At 44.6% G+C, this 19,937-nt stretch overlaps 1 protein-coding gene across 1 annotated transcript in view; it reads right to left on the reverse strand.

The window, feature by feature from the left end:
* Positions 1-4,159: 4,159 nt before the first annotated feature.
* DENND3 (DENN domain containing 3) overlaps positions 4,160-19,937 on the reverse strand; it is a 68,138-nt gene continuing 52,360 nt past the window's right edge. Inside the window, exons 15-23 of the mRNA XM_067467259.1 lie at positions 19,499-19,669; positions 17,630-17,759; positions 15,784-15,891; positions 12,945-13,081; positions 12,512-12,672; positions 10,417-10,550; positions 7,592-7,710; positions 7,206-7,343; positions 4,160-4,798 (exon numbers count right to left, since the gene is read on the reverse strand). Of these exons, the coding sequence (XP_067323360.1) occupies positions 4,598-4,798; positions 7,206-7,343; positions 7,592-7,710; positions 10,417-10,550; positions 12,512-12,672; positions 12,945-13,081; positions 15,784-15,891; positions 17,630-17,759; positions 19,499-19,669 (1,299 nt within the window). The 3' untranslated portion in view covers positions 4,160-4,597. The remainder of the gene's footprint in view (positions 4,799-7,205; positions 7,344-7,591; positions 7,711-10,416; positions 10,551-12,511; positions 12,673-12,944; positions 13,082-15,783; positions 15,892-17,629; positions 17,760-19,498; positions 19,670-19,937) is intronic.

The following is a 19,937-nucleotide window of genomic DNA, read 5'->3' on the forward strand; positions in this document are numbered from 1 at the left end:
GCTCTACGTGGGGTTGCCCTTGAAGACGGTTCGGAAACTTCAACTGGTCCAGCGAGCGGCAGCCAGGCTGCTCACTGGGGCGACATACAGAGAGCACACCACCCCTCTGCTGTGTCAGCTCCACTGGCTGCCGGTTCAGTTCCGAGCCCAATTCAAGGTGCTGGTCTTGACCTACAAAACCCTGTACAGTTCCGGTCCAGCGTATCTGTCTGAACGTATCTCCCTCTACGTCCCACCACGGAATTTAAGATCATCTGAGGGGGCCCTGCTCTCGACTCCACCGCTTTCCCAAGCAAGGCTGGTGGGGACGAGGAGCAGGGCCTTCTCAGTGGTGGCCCCCCACCTGTGGAACTCACTCCCAGTGGATATCAGGGCATCGACATCACTCCTGTCCTTTAGGAGAAAGGCAAAGACGTGGTTGTGGGACCAGGCCTTCGGGCAATCTGCTAACTAGATAGGACAACCAGGCAATTAGGACCGGCAGGACTGATATATGTGGACTGATAAATGTGGAAGAAAACTCTGAACCATGAGATAGCGAACACTGACTGGCAAGAAGGAAGAAGCGGTTTGTATCGGTTTGTATGAAATTTTATTGGTTTTATTGGTTTTAACGGGTTTAGATGCAATGTATTGTTGTTGTTGTTGTTGCTAATTTGTTATTTTGTTTTATTGCTTATTATTGATGTATGCTATGGGCATCGAATTGTGCCTTGGATGTGTAAGCCGCCCTGAGTCCCCTTCGGGGTGAGAAGGGCGGGGTAAAAGTAAACCAAATAAATAAATAAATAAATATGTGCCTTGTCACCTTATTTTCTGGATAACTCTCGTATTTAATAAGGAAAAACAAGCAAGCAAGCAAGGGCTGCAGCAGTCTGCTTTTGTCTGCACCTGCTGGGAAGAACAAGGCTCTCTCCTTTCCTCCTCTCCCCATGCTGTGTGAATTGAGCCTGAATTTAGTTTGCAGCAACTAAAAAAAGCTGAGAACAAAGGAGGGATCAGGAGGAGGACAGAGAAATGTGACTTTAAAAGCAACTGAAAAAATGGGACAGCAGAGAATTAATCGGAGGTATGCTAATGCTGACATTTCCACACACTTACAAATGCAGATATTATGGATTAAAGACCAGATAAAATCTGGAATATGTTCTTTTTCAACTACATTTTATGGTAGAAAGTTATAAATGATCTGAGGCTCATTTTGAATGGCACACTGATTTTTTAACCACTTCAGGGAAAAACAGATCTGCTTCGTCAGTTTCCAAATAGCATCGTTTTATTAAAAGGCTTAAACCCCCTTCTATTGTACACAAAATATACAAAATCGTAAACATTTCTGCGAAGTTTTTAAGTGTTTACAAAAGAGCCAATGCTTTCTCTAGATCTATATTACACAACAAGGGCCAGCAAAAAAAAAAGTTTCCTCTGACTCATAACAACAATACATTTAAATATTGTTCTTCAAAAAAGGATGAGGAAGGCATTCAGATTTCAGCAACGCACATCATTTGCAATCCCAGATGCTGGAAGAAAATGACTAACCAAAAAATGGCAAGACACCCTTGGATGCTTGTCAGTATTTTGAGTGCTTGAGATTGTAATTTCTAAAATACGTACGAAGAAACCGCACTTAAAACATGGGAAAGGAGGGGAAAGAGGGTGGAAGTATTTTGGCAAGATATCAATCTGCCTTTGAACTGGAATATGCTGATCCCATAAGATAGGAAGTCCTGTTTCTGGAGTCCTGAAGGCACCATCTGTTCTCTATTTACCATGGCATTCCCTTTTTTTGCACAATGAATAACCACAATCCTTGAAAGGGGAATTGCTTCATTGCACCAATACTACTGCGGAAATTCTGCTTTGGTTAGACCACACCTGGAATATTGTGTCCAATTCTGGGCACCACAATTCAAGAGAGATATTGACAAGCTGGAATGTGTCCAGAGGAGGGCGACTAAAATGATCAAGGGTCTGGAGAACAAGCCCTATGAGGAGCGGCTTAGGGAACTGGGCATGTTTAGCCTGAAGAAGAGAAGGCTGAGAGGAGATATGATAGCCATGTATAAATATGTGAGAGGAAGCCACAGGGAGGAGGGAGCAAGCTTGTTTTCTGCTTCCTTGGAGATTAGGACGCAGAACAATGGCTTCAAACTACAAGAGAGGAGATTCCATCTGAACATTAGGAAGAACTTCCTGACTGTGAGAGCTGTTCAGCAGTGGAACTCTCTGCCCCGGAGTGTGGTGGAGGCTCCTTCTTTGGAAGCTTTGAAGCAGAGGCTGGATGGCCATCTGTCAGGGGTGATTTGAATGCAATATTCCTGCTTCTTGGCAGGGGGTTGGACTGGATGGCCCATGAGGTCTCTTCCAACTCTTTGATTCTATGATTCTATGAAATCTTGAGAATGTAGCACCATTGCAAAATAGTTAGGTATCCTCTCTGTTTATATACCAGATTCTTCTTTTGCTCAGAACGGAGAAGTTTCAGATGCCAAATGGATCCCGTGCAAGGATTGGGATCAAGGCAACAAGAACGGGCCAATTCTATGTCAAACAAGGAACTAGACTTCAAAATATCCCATTGGGTCTAAAGAAGAGGTAGACCCAAGGGGGTCGGATCCTCAGGAGGGCTAGCGAGGGGGTTGTCCATGAGGTCACCAAAGACCATTAGAAAACACAGTATTTTCTGTTAGTTATAGAGATTATGTGTCTGAAGTTTGGCCCAATTCCATCGTTGGTGAGGTTCAGAGTGCTCTTTGATTGTAGGTGAACTATAAATCCCAGCAACTACAACACCCAAATGTCAAAGTCTATTTCCCCCCAAACACCACCAGAATTCACATTTGGACATATTGAATATTTAGAGACTGTTGTTTTGTGCCTTGTAGTTCCTGTCTGTTGCTTGCCGTGAAAGGACATGTGTAGATGTACTTAGTAAACTTAGTTTTCTGATGTAACTAAAAGCTTGCAGAGTCCTGATTTCTGAACGCAGTGTCTGTTGATCTAGCAATCCTTCCGCTGGCAAAGCTTCAATACTCTGACATATTTGTGCCAAGTTTGGTCCAGATCCATCGTTGTTTGAGTCCACAGTGCTCTCTGGATGTAGGTGAACTACAACTCCAAAACTCAAGGTCAGTGCCCACCAAACCCTTCCAGCATTTTCTGTTGGTCGTGGGAGTTCTGTGTGCAAAGTTTGGTTTAATTCTATCATTGCTGGAGTTCAAAATACTCTTGGATTGTAGGTTAACTATACATCCCAGCAACTACAACTCCCAAATGACAAAATCAATCCCCCCCCAACCCCACTAGTATTCAAATTTGGGTGTATCGGGTATCTGTGCCAAATTTGGTCCAGTGAATGAAAACACATCCTGTGTATCAGATATTTACATTACAATTCATAACCGTAGCAATGAAAATAATGCTATGATTGGTGGTCACGAGGATTGAATGAAAAGTAATGCCTCCACCTTCATAACTCCTCAACAGATGGCAGTACTGGTATACGGCAGGTACTGGCTTGTTTAGTAGACTCTCCTCTACAGTTCCATTTTGGTGGGCAGCCTTAGCATTGAACAGTTGTGTTGTTAAAGTGCGAAGTATGGAACCCTGCGCAGATGGTCGGTCAATGCGACTTAAGCAACGTACAGTCCCTGAATTCTTGACAGCAGAAGGTGTCATCCCAAAGGAGATTCATCAGAGAATGCAAGCTGTTTATGGTGATTGTGTTGATGTGAGTAATGTGTGTCGCTGGGTGATTAGCAGTGGGTTAAACCGCTGAGCAGCTAAACTTGTTGACCGAAAGGTTGCAGGGTCAAATCCCGGGAGCGGCATGGGCTTCCGCTGTCAGCCCCAGCTTCTGCCAACCTAGCAGTTCAAAAACATGCAAATGTGAGTAGATCAATAGGTACCGCTTCGGTGGGAAGGTAACAGCACTCCATGCAGTCATGGCAGCCACATGACTTTGAAGTGTATGGACAATGCTGGCTCTTAGTGACACCTTCTGCTGTCAAGAATGCAATGATTGCATGTTTCTTAAGTCGCATTGACCGACCATCTGCGCAGGGTTCCATACTTCACACTTTAACAACACAACTGTTCAATGCTAAGGCTGCCCACCAAAATGAAACTGTAGAGGAGAGTCTACTGAACAAGCCAGTACCTGCCGCATACCAGTACTGCCATCTGTTGAGGAGTTACGAAGGTGGAGGCATTACTTTTCATTCAACCCTCATATTAAGGGATTGCGGCATGAGGTCAAGAAACACTGCTTTAAAGACAATGCTGATGGTTTAAATAGAATGTAACGATGCCTAGAAATTGGTCTTTTGGGAAGGACCGAGTAGACTGTCTAAACAAGGAGTGCCAAGGAACGAACCACCACTTTCTAATCGCAGTTTGACATTAAGAGTGACTCGGTGACTTCCTGTCCTGCTTTCAGCTTTCCTCTTCAGTGTGTAGTTCATGGACATCATAAAATAGAAATAGAAATTCCCATCTTCCACTCCAGAGCCACACTATGATCTTTAAAAGTGATCTAAGGAGATAAATATAAATATACAGGTAAGAGTGCAGCTCTGGCATCCAGTTGTGGCCATTATCCGACCTTCCAGATGGCTATCTTCCCTTCCTCTTTTCCGGAGCCACTGAGGACGTATCTATTCTCCGCGGAGCAAAGCGCCTTCACCCCATCGATGTGTCCCACCAACTCCTTTTCCACCTTCTTCGTTTCGGCGTCAATCACATAGATTTTTCCTTTGATTTTGCCTTGGGAGAGCCCTCTGCCGCCAACCCACAGCTGAAAGACAAAACTATGCTTTAAACACAGGCATGGCATGGGCAAACTTCGGCCCTCCAGGTCTTTTGGACTTCAACTCGTCAATACTTTCAGAGTATTGGGTGCAGACTTCAGCACCCTTTGGTTGAGAAACTGCAAGTCGCTTCTGGTGTGAGAGAATTGGCCGTCTGCAAGGACGTTGCCCAGAGGATGCCCAGATTTTGATGTTATACTATCCTTGTGGGAGGCTTCTCTCATGTCCCTGCATGAGGAGCTGGAGCTAACACAGGGAGCTCATCCACACTCCCCCCGGGATTTGAACCTACAACCTGTCAGTCTTCAGTCCTGCTGTCACGAGGGTTTAACCCATTGTGCCACCAGGGGGTCCTCCTATCAGATAAGGCAGCATAAATACACACCGTGTGTGTGTGTGTGTGTGTGTGTGTGTGTGTTCCTGTGTGGTTGGTAGGCATGTACACTCCATTAAAAATGGTTCTAAATTCCTTCCAAAATAGGGGTGTGCTGGTGCTTCGTTTCTAAAGCCTTTTCAAATTTTGGGTGGTGAAAATTTTGGAACTTAACAAAACTTACGAATCTTCTAAATACACACCGGGGGGGGGGGGGGGTTCCTGTGTGGTTGGTAGGCATCTACACTCCATTAAAAAATGGTTCTAATTTCCTTCCAAAATAGGGGTGTGCTGGTGCTTTGTTTCTAAAGCCTTTCCGAATTTTGGATGGTGAAAATTTTGGAACTTAAAACTTACAAATCTTCTAAATACACACCCGGGGGGGGGGGGTTCCTGTGTGGTTGGTAGGCATGTACGCTCCATTAAAAATTATTCTAAACGCCTTCCAAAAAAGGGGTGTGCTGGTGCTTCATTTCTAAAGCCTTTCTGAATTTTGGGTGCTGAAAATTTTGGAAGTTAACAAAACTTATGAATTTTCGTAAGTACTTTATTAATGGCTGTTGCGCATGCTCAATAAGGAAGATATTGCTGCCAGTGGGGAAACTTCAGGGGCTCCTATCTCCCTCATTTTTACAGCTATTGAGGTGAAACTTGCTACAATGGTAGAACACAATTACCACTGTTAGCTCACCAAATTTCAGAATGCTTGACCTATCCACAGATTTTTGGTGAATTTTCAAAAGTTTTATAAATAACCTTTTTTAATACTAAAGAAAATCTGTTCCTGGTTTGAAAGTGTTCTTTCCTGTTTCATTGTGTGCTCTTTACTTTGAAAGTTGTTGTTCTATTCCTGAAACTTTCTTTGTGTGTCAGAAACTGTGTTAAATTGGTGGAGACTCAACAAAACAAAATGCTAATATACAGGACGTTGCCCTTGCACAAAGACAAAATTTTGCATAAATAAAATTTCACCGTGTTTTTATGCCCCCAGTGGCACAGTGTGTTAAACCCCTGTGCCGGCAGGACTGAAGACCGACAGGACGCAGGTTCGAATCCGGGGAGAGTGCAGATGAGCTCCCTCTATCAGCTCCAGCTCCTCATGCGGGGACATGAGAGAAGCCTCCCACAAGGATGATAAAACATCAAAACATCCGGGCGTCCCCTGGGAAACGTTGTTGCAGACGGACAATTCTCTCACACCAGAAGCAACTTGCAGTTTCTCAAGTCACTCCTGACACGACAAAAGAAATGTGTTTTCATGACAAAACCAATTACGAACTGCTATCACAGTACAGACACCATCAAGGGACATCTAGACTGACCCCCTTCCTCTGGGCAGAAAGGTACCATCCAAATTCTCCTGACATCCAATTAATATGCTTCCCCTATTGACACACAACCACATAACTACAACTTAGTACAGAATTGTACTATTCCTTACTCCTCTTTATATATTTCCCTGATTTTATATATTATAATAATTAGACTGACTTGAAATGCTCCAGCTGGCTGCTACAGCCCAATGCATTCTGGGAAATGTAGTTTAGCACAGGCATATGGCTTCTCCTCGCTTCCCATTAAATTACTATAAATGGGGAAACTTCAGGGCCTCCAATCTCCCTCATTTTGAAAGCTATTGGGGTGAAACTTACTGCAATGGTAGAACACATTTACCACTCTTTGCCTATCATGTTTCATAACGTTTCACTCATCTCTGGTTTTTGTTGGAAATTTTCAAACTTTTTAAAAACAACCTCCTGCCTCCTCTCTCCTCCGTCAGCCCTGATTGGCTGAGAGGCATGCCAACAAAGTTTGGCTTCGCCTCTCAGCAGGGCTTGGTCACAGCTACTTCCAAAGACATCCGAAGCTTAAGAATCGAAGCCTCCTTTTGATTCAAATTCTTAATATTGCGTGGTTGGGCAGCGAGCAGGCATTTCGGAACTCTCTTCGAAAATGCTGTACTTTCGAAAAACTTACAACTTCTAAATACATCCGCACCAAATGCACAAATCTAGTGTTACCTGGTTCTTCACTTTCATCATGCAGGTGATCTCCAAACAGTCTTGCAAGGTTATCTTTTGAGAAGCTGCAGAGAGATCAGTCGCGTTCCAGATATACAGCTCACTGCTGCCTAAACAGGAGGCCCAGATTTGATCCGTCTGAAGAAAAGACGGGAGAGAAAGGAAGTCGTTCTCTAATATGTTTTAGATTGAAATTGCCACCGTTCGTTTAGAACAGGCATGGGGAAACTTCGGCCCTCCCTCCAGGTGTTTTGGACTTCAACTCCCACAATTCCTAACAGCCTACCGGCTGTTAGGAATTGTGGGAGTTGAAGTCCAAAACACCTGGAGGGAGGGCCGAAGTTTCCCCATGCCTGATTTAGAATGACTTAATTACTATAAAGTACCTCAAGGAATAACTGGAAGCACAGCAAAGACAAAGGCAGGTCTCTCGCCGTGTCTTCTATTTTTACCTTCTGGCGAAGAATACCAGTCGTTGTGACCACAAGGATACAGCTTCCTATACCTCCAAAGAAACAGAAGCACATAAATTAAAGTCAATTTATTAAAATCAAAGCTGAGGCAACAGTTGATGGCACGCACATATAAATACTCTTTTTCTAATTTTAGCATATTAATGCTATAGATAAAATGTATAGATAAAGGTTTTCCCTGACATTAAGTCTAGATGTGTCTAGCTCTGGGAGGTAGAGCTCATCTCCATTTCTAAGTGTTAGGGATTCCTCATCTTCGGAAAAGGAAGGGGAGCAAGAAGTGCTCAGGAATTAGAGGCAGAAGAAGAATCAGACGATGAGGTTTTGGAAGTGCCCACATTTCTAGAAAAGAGACAGAGCACAGACGGTGTTCAGCTAGAATAGCTGCTAAAAACGCTGAGCTAATTGGGAGACTCCCTAGCACCGCCTGCCTGGGGAATTCAGAGCTACAAATCAGTAGCAGGATCAGTCAGTTTTCGGCAGTAACAATACTGATGTTTTCACTCCAATGGAATCTGTTTTGTGTCTGCTGCTAAAGACTGATGAACCAACCTGGACACAGCATATTATTTGAGAACACAGAAATGCTGGACCACTTTAACAACCACCATGTCAGACTATACAGAGAAGCCACTGAAATCCACAAGCATGTGGACAATTTCAACAGAAAGGAGGAAACCATGAATAATAATAATAATAATAATAATAATAATAATAATAATTTGTACCCTGCTACCATCTCCCCAAGGGACTCGGTGCGGCTTACATGAGGCCAATCCCACAATACAACAATAAATAATAACAACAATAATACAAAACAATAAATAAACTCATAACCAAAAATAAGCAATAAACATTAACAATAACACGACACGTTAAAAACCTATGGATGGGCCAAATGTAATAATTAAATTTTTTTTAAAATAATGCTGGGCATGACAAGGTGACATGTAACTGGGATAGAAGTTTTGGAGAGGGAAGAAATGTGCAGACAATCTTAAGTCATTAATAAAGTGCGTTTAGGGACATATTGCTGGGAGTTTCCTTATTTTGGGAAAGCACACTGAAACAACCACGTTTTCAGGCTCCTCTAAAGACTGCCAGAGTTGGGGCTTGCCTAATGTCCTTGGGGAGTGAGTTCCAGAGTCGAGGGGCCATCACCGAGAAGGCCTTCTCCCTCGTCCCCACCAATCACACTTGCGATGGTGGTGGGAGTGTGAGCAGGGCCTCTCCAGATGATCGAAGAGATCGTGTGGGTTCGTACACAGAGATGCGGTCACGCAAGTAGACGGGTCCCAAACCTTTTAGGGCTTTGTAGGTAAGCACCTGCACCTTGAATTGGGACCGGTAAATGAACAAAATCTGGCTACCAGTATTAAAAAACTAAAATCACAACAGCAAAACAACAGAGAGGAAACAATCAAGGACATCTAATCACATCTCAACAAAAGATTGTCCCCGGCACTGACAGGCCATCAAATGCTAATCAAGGTGGTCAGTTGAAGCATTCACGCCTAGCTCCAACAGACAAGAGTCCTTTGTCCTAACCTGGTCATTCCACAGATATATAAACCCATTTTCCTAGTTCCAACAAATCTCACTACTTCTGAGGATGCTTGCCATAGATGCAGGCGAAACGTCAGGAGAGAATGCATCTAGAACATGGCCATACAGCCCGAAAAAACCTACAACAACCCTGCTAAAGACTTAGTTCATTGCCCGTTGTCTGATGGAAGACTGCTGTTTCTTTTGGGATTTTGTGAGAGACTTTAATTTGTGTCTGGATTAAGACTTTCTTGCTTTCTTTTTTACTTTTCCATTGCATTTGCTTATCCTTCGTGTCTGCTGAAGTAAAGCATTTTTCTTTTACTTTCAACATTGTATTAAGGCTGTTTTTGTAGAGCAACTCAGGACACTAAGCTGAAGAGCCAGCGTTGTCCGTAGACACCTCCAAGGTCATGTGGCCGGCATGACTGCAAGGAGCACCCTTACCTTCCAGCCAGAGCAGTACCTATTGATCTACACACATTTGCATGTTTTCAAACTGCTAGATTAGCAGAAGCTGGGCCTAACAGCATGAGCTCACCCTGCTCCCCAGATTTGAACTGCCAGCCTTTCAGTAAGCAAATTCAGCAGCTCAGTGGTTCTACCCGCTGCGCCACTGGGGGCCCACGAATGGTATTAATAGTTCCAAAACTGTCAAAGGCTTTCATGGCCAGAATCACTGGGTTGTTGTAGGTTTTCCGGGCTATATGGCCATGTTCTGGAGGCATTTTCTCCTGACGTTTCACCTGCATCTATGGCAAGCATCCTCAGAGATAGTGAGGATGCTTCACTACCTCTGAGGATGCTTGCCATAGATGCAGGCGAAACGTCAGGAGAAAATGCCTCCAGAACATGGCCATATAGCCCGGAAAAACCTACAACAACCCAGTTCCAAAACTATTATTCCTGAAGAAGAGTAAAACAATGCTGAATATTTTGTGGGAACATGGTTCTCAGTTTCAGGACTTCCCTCTGCACATGAAACATGGATTTATTTTTTTAAATGGCAATCAACTCACTCCCTTGCTTCGGTAACTAATCCTTTTTTGCTCAGGAAGTATCTTTTTCCCATTGTTTTGAAATGTTTAGTTTGAACAGCCAAATCATCAACTCCACTGAATTCCAGCTGAGATTAACCAGATGTTAATATAGCTTCAGCAAATGGATAGACAGAGAAGGACGGAGAAACTTACAACACCAAAGGCGATTATTGTGGAACCGGATAGCGGTCAGTGTCTCGCAGGCCAGCTGAAATCTGCGATTCACTTTCAAGGTGCTGATATTCCATGCGATCACGGTGCCGTCTAAGCTGCAGGAATATGCCTCACTGCCCACATGCAAAGAAAGGGCCAGAAATCAGTGGTTGCAAAAGGGAGGGAGAAAAATCTATACACATTGTTTATGTAGCCCGAAGCAAAATGAAGTCAAAACACAAAGTCAATGTATTTTGTGGCTATAATCCTTTTGGGGACATAATGTTACCGGTCATACAGAAGTGGAAAAGTTGGGAAAACTGAATCTTCTCACTCTGAGTGATCCATTTCTCTATTACTCATGAGAGAAAAGGGAGGGAGAGAGAGAGAGAGAGAGAGAAGGAAAGAAGGCATAATATACTTTATCTTTATTTATAATAATGTTCTTTGTTTATATTCCGCTCTATCTCCCTGAGGGGAGTCAGAGCGGATTACAGAATACATATATGGCAAAGATTCAATGCCATTATACAATTGACAAAGACAGACAACACATAGGCAGGGGCAAGGCTTCCCTCTTTTCTATCTCCAGCATCTGGTGGCTGTGCTTGACTTGGTCATGGGGAGGTGCTGTTGTTCCATTTTCCACGCCAAGGAGCCTGTTGTCCATGGACGCCTTCCTCATCAAATTGCTGGCATGTCCTCAGGGGTACATTTTACCTCTCCACTAAAGCAGTACCTATTTATCTACTCACGTTGCTGTTTTCAAAACACTGGGTAAGCAGAAGCTAGGGCTGACAGAGGAAGCTCACCCCGACCCACGGCTTTGAACTGCCAACCTTCTGGTCGGCAAAATTTTCTGTATCTGGCAGTTTAACTTGCTGTGCTAACCACGGCCCCAAGGAAAGAAGAGAGGGAGGGAGGGAAGGGGAGGAAGGGGAGGAAGGAAGGAAGGAAGGAAGGAAGGAAGGAAGGAAGGAAGCGGGGAGGGAGGGAACAAACGAAGGAACAAAGGAAGAGATGGAAGGAAGCAAGGAAGGAAAGAGGAAGGGAGGGAAGGAAAGAAGAAAGGAAGGAAGGAAAGAGGGAGGGAGGGAGGGAGGGAAGGAAGGAAGGAAAAAAGGAAGGAAGGAAGGAAAGAGGGAAGGAGGGAAGGGAAGGAGGGAGAGAGGAAGGAGGGAAGGAAGAGATGGGTGGATGGATGGATGGAGGGAGGGAGGGAGGAAGGGAAGAGGGAAGGAAGGAAGGAAGGAAGAAGGGAGGGAGGGAAGGAAGGCGGGAAGGAAGGAAGAGATGGATGGAAGGAAGGAAGGGAGGGAGGAAAGGAAGGAAGGAAGGAGGGAGGGAAGGAAGGAAGGAAGAAGGGAGGAAAGAAAGAAAGAAAGAAAGGAAGGAAGGAAGGAAGGAAGGAAGGAAGGAAGGAAGGAAAAGAAAGGAAGGAAGAGATGGATAGATGGATGGATGGATGGATGGATGGATGGGAGGGAGGGAGGAAAGGAAGGAAGGAAGGAAGGAAGGAAGGAAGGAGGGAGGGAGGGTAGGAAAGAAGGAAGGAAGAAGGGAGGGAAGAAAGAAAGAAAGGAAAAGGGAGGAAGGGAGGGAGGGAGGGAGGAGAGATAAAGGAAAGAAGGAAGGGAGGAATTCAGAAAGTGTGGTATGCTTTGAACCTCAGACTATGGCTACAAATCCACTGGGTAGCTTTAAGCAAGTCACACTTTCTCAGCCTCGGAGGAAAACAAAGGCAAACCCCTTTGAAAAAATCTTGAGAAAACTCTGTGATAGGGTCACCCTAAGTCTCAAGCGACTTGAGGGGACAGAACAACAATCCTAATTAATCAATAATTATACCATACTTGTAAAGGTGTTGTTTTTTTTAAGTGATATGCTAAAAACCTATTTGTGGCCCCAAGAGGCTTACCTATTTAATTTTAATACCCTACTAGTGCCAAATTTTGCAAACCTGACCCAGAGCAACCTTTGGTGAAGGCTATGATAATATATTGAGCAAAATTTGATGTAAACTCTTGCTCAAGGTACAAAGGCAGGTAGTCTTTGACAGTAAACAAAGCATATAACCACGCTGCATGTGACTGACCTGGACATGTTGTCTCTGTTCTCCACAATGATATCCACAACTTCAGAACGATGGTCATTCAGCTGCTTATTACAAGACATGCTGTGGGTATTGATTAAGTAAATGATGGAATCTTGAGAACCAATCCACACTTGACTTTGTTCTGCCATGACCATACATTTCTGTGTGTATATAAAGGGGAAAAGGTAACAATCAACGAGTGTGATACAGAAAGCCATAGAATCCCAACCTAGCATCTAGATCAGGCCTGGACAACCTTGGGCCCTCCAGGTGTTTTGGACTTCAACTACCGGCTGTTAGGAATTGTGGGAGTTGAAGTCCAAAACACCTGGAGGGCCCAAGGTTGTCCAGGCCTGAGTTAACTAATGTTCAGAGAATCAAGAGTTGAAATAAGCTTTATACGCTGCCACATAAAGTAGTAAACCCTCCTTACCAGCTTAGAGCTCCCCACTTTAAAGCAGTGCTGTATGGACCATGTAGACGCATCAAACACAACCACTTTTCCATCGCTTAAAGCACACCATAATTTTGGGTGAGCATCTCCATGCCTTTCCGCTGGATCAAGCTCTCCTAAGCAACGTATTGAAAGGAGAAAGAAATGCATTTATAACCATCAATAAGACATATAATGGCCAAAAAAGTGCATAAACACGGTTTGCAAATCAAAGGGATTGCATCACGAACAGCAGGAGTGTTTTGATATCTCAAAAGTGAGACTACAAATGTTATTCCTTGAACATAAAAATGCTTGGACCACTTCATAATCAACAAATAATAGTTAGGCAATATCAAGAACTTATTTTACTATGACACTGTTTTACTGTATTATAAAAACAGATTCTTAATTTGAACAATTTGTTGGGGTTCAGCCTGATCCTGATCTGTGTGAACCGGGTTCTCTGATAGTTTTTCCAACTGAGCAAGCTCTCCCTGACAGTGTGGAATCTGTTGATGATGCAGAGGTCAGCGGCGAGGAAAGTGAAACTCAACAGCTGGAGGAAAATGTTTTGGAAGCTAGCCGTGATATCTCTCCACCTGGGTTTTTTAATGAGGACCAAAGAGAACAGATAGTTAGAGACAGAAATGTTTCACAGTTTCTACGAAGGTCAAATCGTTTAGAGGAGAGACAGGCCCAGGCTTCAAAGTCAAGGGGCGTTTCAAAGAATATCTTATTTGGTTTAAGGGGCCTCCTGCCGGGTGTCTCTTTAGATGAAGCAACGTTTGGGACTGTGGCTGTGCCTTGGCACAATTCCTGTGTTCCATGGCCGGTAATCCCAGAGGCTTCTAGTTTTCAAGTTCATGGTTAGCGAGAGGCTAACAGGTTCCTGGTTCTTGTATTGTGGCTTTTGGAATTTTGCTCAAGTTCAGAGATTCTACTGACTGCTGTGTTTTTTCTGTGGCTTTTTGACTTTGCATTTACCTTTCTTTTGTAACCAATTTTTCATCAATAAACAAGGATTGTTTTTCCTACAGTCCAGTGCGGTGGATTTAATCTTATGGTCTCGTTTCTTGATCTGGGATGCAACACAAATATTTCTTTTTTTCCTGGTTGCTTGAGAGTTATAGTTGCTTGAGTTCTAGTTAACTGAGAGTTTGCTGTGCTTCTGTTGTGTCCAGAAGCTCACTGGATGATTGTGACGACATATCTTGCCATCAACCTTGCCCCCTACACTTGCCCAACCTACACTTGACACAACCAGGTGCCCCTGCTTTCAGCCTCATCTGGTTTCTGCTCCCTGGTGACCCAGTATCCTCGCAAGAATCCTTGCAAACCACCTTCTGCCCCACTCAGAAAACACCCTCCTAGAATCCCAGAATGACTTCCGCCCCAGCGGACATGATCTTCACTGAACGACAGCTACAAGAAAAAGGCAGGGAACAAAATCAACCACAGTACATGGCATTCATCGACCTTGCAAAGGCATTCGATTCATCGCAGCGCTCTCTGGACCATCCTCCAAAAAACTGGGTGCCCTAACAAATTTGGGAACATCCTGCGGCTCCTCCATGATGATATGTCTTGGACAGCAATGGCTCCCAAAGTGACCCATTTAAGGTGGAATCAGGTGTCAAACAGGGATGTGTTATTGCCCCAACTTTATTCTCCAACTTCATCGCTATGATACTTCACCTTGTTGATAGGAATGGAAATCATCTATCAGACAGATGGCAAGCTATTCAACCTCAGCAGACTGAAAGCCAAAACCAAGGTTACAACAACATCTGTTATAGAACTCCAGTATGCAGATGACAATGTCATCTGTGCACATTCAGAAGAAGACCTAAAAGCCACTCTAAACACTTTCACAGAACCATACGAGGTCAGCCTGTTATTGAACATCGAGAAAACCAAAGTGCTCTTCCAGCAGTCACCAGCCAATCCCTCTCCAATGCCAGAAATACAGCTTAATGGGGTAACATTAGAAAATGTTGACCCTTTCTGCTCCCTTGGCAGCCACCTCTCCACAAAAGTCAACATTGACACTGAAATACAACACTGCCAGAGCTCTGCAAGTACAGCATTTTTCCGAATGAAACAGAGAGTGTTTGAGGACCAGGACATCTGTAGGGAGACCAAGGGGCTTGTTTATAAAACTATTGTCCTCCCAACCCTGCTATACGCCTGCGAGACGTGGACAGTCTACAGACGTCACATGCAACTCCTAGAATGATTCCATCAGTGCTGCCTCCGGAAAATCCTGCAAATCTCTTGGGAAGACAAGCGGACAAATGTCAACGTGCTGGAAGAAGCAAAGACTACCAGCATTGAAGCGATGGTCCTCCACCATCAACTCTGCTGGACCGGCCATGTTGTCTGAATGCCTGACCACCATTTCACAAAGCAGCTGCTCTACTCTGAGCTCAAGAACAGACAACGGAATGTTGTTGGGCAGGAAATGAGATTGAAAGATGGGCTCAAAGCCAACCTTAAAAACTCTGGCATAGACACCTAGAACTTGGAAGCTCTGGCCCTTGAGCGCTCCAGCTGGAGGTCAGCTGTGACCAGCAGTGCTGCAGAATTTGAGGAGGCACAAATAGAGGGTGAAAGAGAGAAATGTGCCAAGAGGAAGGCGCATCAAGCCAACCCCGACCGGACCGCCTTCCACCTGGAAACCGATGCCCTCACTGCGGGAGAACATGCAGGTCAAAAATAGGGCTCCACCGTCACCTACGTACCCACCGCCAGTACACTGATCTTGGAAGACAATCCTACTCAGATAACGAGAGATCGCCTAAGTAAGTAAGTAAAAGTAAGACCCAGTATTTCATACCTGGCGTATAAAGCAAGACTTCCACTGCCTGTGGGAATGTCTCGCCAGCTGACGGGTTGATCTTGTGCTTCAGGGTTTCCGCTGTTGTTTTGGGAACCATCATAGGCACTGAAGCAAAGTAGACAAGTAATCATCATGAGTAAGAAAGGAAGACACAGAAATAAAGATCACCACCATCTTCCTCTTTCACCACTAGTTTAGGAGCTGCAAGGTGCAATGTAGAACTGAATCGTATTAGTACTCAAACTAGAAAAGACCTGTCGAATCAATGGGTTTACATTAATCATGAGTCCGGTATCTGTATCATCTGTTTAATTCGTGTTTCTGTTTCGTTCCGTCCCGTCCATTCGGATGGCACAATACGGAAGACCCCTTCCCGGAAAGAAAATAAACTTGATACGAAAGGTAGGCAGGAGTGGGTACCGACTCCAACCCTGCTTTTCAGCATCATAGTTATAGAGAAAAGAGGGATTGCACTGAGGTCTCTTCATCAGAGATCCTTGGTGCAAGGCTGGCGACTTGCTGGTTGCTGGCGCTTGCCACCCACTGTTCGGCAATTGTGCAGGCCTGCATGCTTTGGGCCTATATGCACAGGCCTGCCAGGGTCTGCAGCCGAGTGCCGAGTAAAGAGCACTCCTTACCAGTTGCTGGGGCTTGCCCTCCACTGCTCCTCAATTGTGCAGGCCCACACATGTTGGGTATACACACACGGGGCTGCAGCTGAGCACCGAGTAAGGAGTGCTGCTTACTCAGTGCTCAGTTGCAGGCCCTGGCAGGCCCACGCACACAAATCTGCCAGGGCCTTTCTGGACCTGCACGGTTGCTGAGTGGTGGATGGCAAGCCCCAGCAAACTGCCAGCCCTGCACCAAGGATCTCTGATGAAGAGACTTCAGCAGCAGAGGCACAAGGTAGGTTTCCCAACCGAAGGGGAAAACAGCAGCAGCCCTAAAACTATGGGGAAGGAAAGCATTTGTATAGGACCGTGATGGTGAACCTATGACACGCGTGTCAGCACTGACACGCATAGCCATTTTCAATGACACGCGGCCACATGCAGAGAAGTATAGGGCTGCATGCCGAGAAGGACGTTTCATCCTCGGCTCCTGCAAAGCCAAGTGCAGTAGCCGAGGATGAAACATTTGCTGTAGTGTAGTGTAGACACTGTGCCGGAGCATCTAGTTCTGGGACCATCATTACTGAGATAAGTGAGAGGAAGGCGAGGGCCTGTGCTATGGATGCCATTTCCCACAAGCAGAAATAGCAACAGCCATCTTAATTTACACTAAGCAGGTAAGTTAAATAATTAGTTTTTAGCTTATTAAATACAGTTGATATATTACAATTATACATTTTAGTTATTTAAACTATAAACTATAAATATGGGGGGGGGGGTTCCTCAAAGTGACACCCCACCCGGGTTACGCTTGGTTTTTTTGACGAATTTTGACACACCAAGCTCAAAAGGTTGCCCATCACTGGTATAGGATCACCTGCCCATTGCTGCCAATAAGACAAAAAATATTCTTTTTATTTTCGGATGTGGGACAAAAAAACTCATTTGGAAAGGTGCCATTTTCGGTGCCACTCAAAAACGAAAATGGGGCCATACAAATTAAGCAATCGGAAATGGATATCGATCCTATACAAATACACAAGACTAGTTTACATATGTATTAAATCACCATGCAATGACTGACCGAGCAGGTCTACGCTAGGTGGAACTACAAACCGAATGTAGGTCACAATACTCAGACTCGACAGTCTGCATAATGGGTGACAAGCAAAGCTGTAGATAATATTCTTACAGGACAATAGCTTTAGGAGGGAGTATTCAATCCAGCTCACCTTCATACTTCATCTTGTCAAAATAAGATAGTTTGGAAGCAGCATAAATGATCTTGGACGACTGCAATGCGCCCACCACTGCATCCATTAGGAGAACATTGGTCAGTGCTTGTTGAATGTACTGAGGGTCCTGGAGAAGGAACAAGAAAAGCAAGTGAGCAGTGCTATATTTATCATTGTGTTTCCCACTCCTGTAAGCATAATATAACATACAAGTTATGTTAGGCTTACAGGAGTGGAAAGCACAATGATGTACAGGCAATCCTCGAGTTACAAACAACTGACTCACAGTTAAGAACATGAGTGAGGCAACAGGAAGTCAGAGGCATCTACCACTCAGAAAGGAAATTCAGTCCTGGAAGAGTTATTATTATGGGGAAAGGGGTTTCCACTGAAACTTTATCACCAATCCTTGCCGCATTATCACGGGGTGCTGCGTCCTACACTACTGAAGAAATTCCAGTGTTTCTCAACCTGGGGGTCGGGACCCCTGGGGGGGTTGTGAAGGGGTGTCAGAGGGGTCGCCAAAGACCTTCAGAAAACACAGTATTTTCTGTTGGTCATGGAGGTTCTGTGTGGGAAGTTTGGTCCAGTTCTATCATTGGTGGGGTTCAGAATGCTGCTTGATTGTAGGTGAACTATAAATCCCAGCAAGTACAACTTCCAAATGTCAAAGTCTATTTTCCCCAAAGCCCATCAGTGTTCACATTTGGGCATATTGGGTATCCGTGCCAAGTTTGGTCCAGATCCATCATTTTTTGAGCCCACAGTGCTCTCTGGATGTAGGCGAACTACAACTCCCAAACTCAAGGTCAATGCCCACCAAACCCTTCCAGTATTTTCTGTTGGTCATCTAAGTTTTCTGTGACAACTTTGGTTCAATTCCATTGTTGGAGGGGTTCGGAATGCTCTTTGTTTACATGTTAACTATAAATCCCAGCAACTACAACTCCCAAATGACAAAATCAATCCCCCCGCCAACTCCACCAGTATTCAAATTTGGGTATACCGGGTATTTGTGCCAAATTTGCTCCAATGAATGAAAATACATCCTGAAGATCATTATTTACATGATGATTCATAATGTTAGGGTTATGGTTGGGGGTCACCACAACATGAGGAACTGTATTAAGGGGTCGCGGCATTAGGAAGGTTGAGAACCACTGGTTTAGCCGGTATTGCACCACCTGACATCCGCTGGGAAGTAGCAGCCAATAGTGAAAGGACCAAGGCAGTGACATCTCCAGCTCATCCCTTGTTTGGGTATCAGCCAGCACATCAACGACTTAAATCAAGAAATAGTTTTCTAAGATCTACAGAGACACTCGCTGGAACAACCCAGCAAGCGAGAGTCCAAAAGTGGCAGGCTCAAACCCAGAACCTCAATCAATGGCTGATACCAAATGGGCACACAGAAAACTGGGCAACTTGGAAGGCATTGAACAGACTGCACTCTGGCACCACGAGATGCAGAGCCAACCTTCAGAAATGGGGCCACAAAGTGGAATCCATGACATGTGAGTGTGAAGAAGAGCAAACTACAGACCACCTGCTGCAATGCAACCTGAGCCCTGCCACATGCACAATGGAGGACCTTCTTGCGGCAACACCAGAGACACCCCAAGTGGCCAGCTACTGGTCAAAGGACATTTAATCAGCTACCAAGCTTGCAAACTTTGTGTTTTTGTTTGTTTGTTTGTTTAAAAATGCAATACAACTGTTTGGCTTGCTCCTGACACGATACATAAACATATACCAATCCTTGTGGACACAACAAGCCAAATTTTCCAAAATCCAATCCTCACAGGGACAGAAAGTACAGTGAAATTTTCAGAACAGGGACAAAGACAGCAAAACAAAGTGCCAGACCTTGTGGTCGTCTGCCATCTTCTTCCCAGCCCACATCTCTTTCACCATCAGATGCCAAAGATCACACTCCGATTTCAGATTGGCTTCAAACACTTCTTTTCTGGACGTGGACTTTATCTTCAAAGTTGGGATTCGGAGCAGAAGGAAAGCAACTGTCGTACTCTTTACTTCCTGACCGGGTGGAAAGAGAGAGAAAACAAGGATTGGAAAGTGATACGAGGGTCGAACACTGCCCTTCTTGTTACCCTCTTGTACTGTATTTGTTGTTCTGTGTTTTGAAAAACTCCCCTGGAGTCTAACCTCCTCACAAAGATTTGCTTTTGTCTGGATCAGGAGAGGGAAGAAAGGGCTTTTTCATGTACGTCATGTGATCGTATTCATGGATCAGTTTTCCTTTGAAGACAGAGTGGAAGCAGACCCCGAGCCTTTGTTTGAGCGA

This window comes from Anolis sagrei, chromosome 4, assembly GCF_037176765.1.
Source record: "Anolis sagrei isolate rAnoSag1 chromosome 4, rAnoSag1.mat, whole genome shotgun sequence".
NCBI classification, from domain to species: Eukaryota; Metazoa; Chordata; class Lepidosauria; order Squamata; family Dactyloidae; genus Anolis; species Anolis sagrei.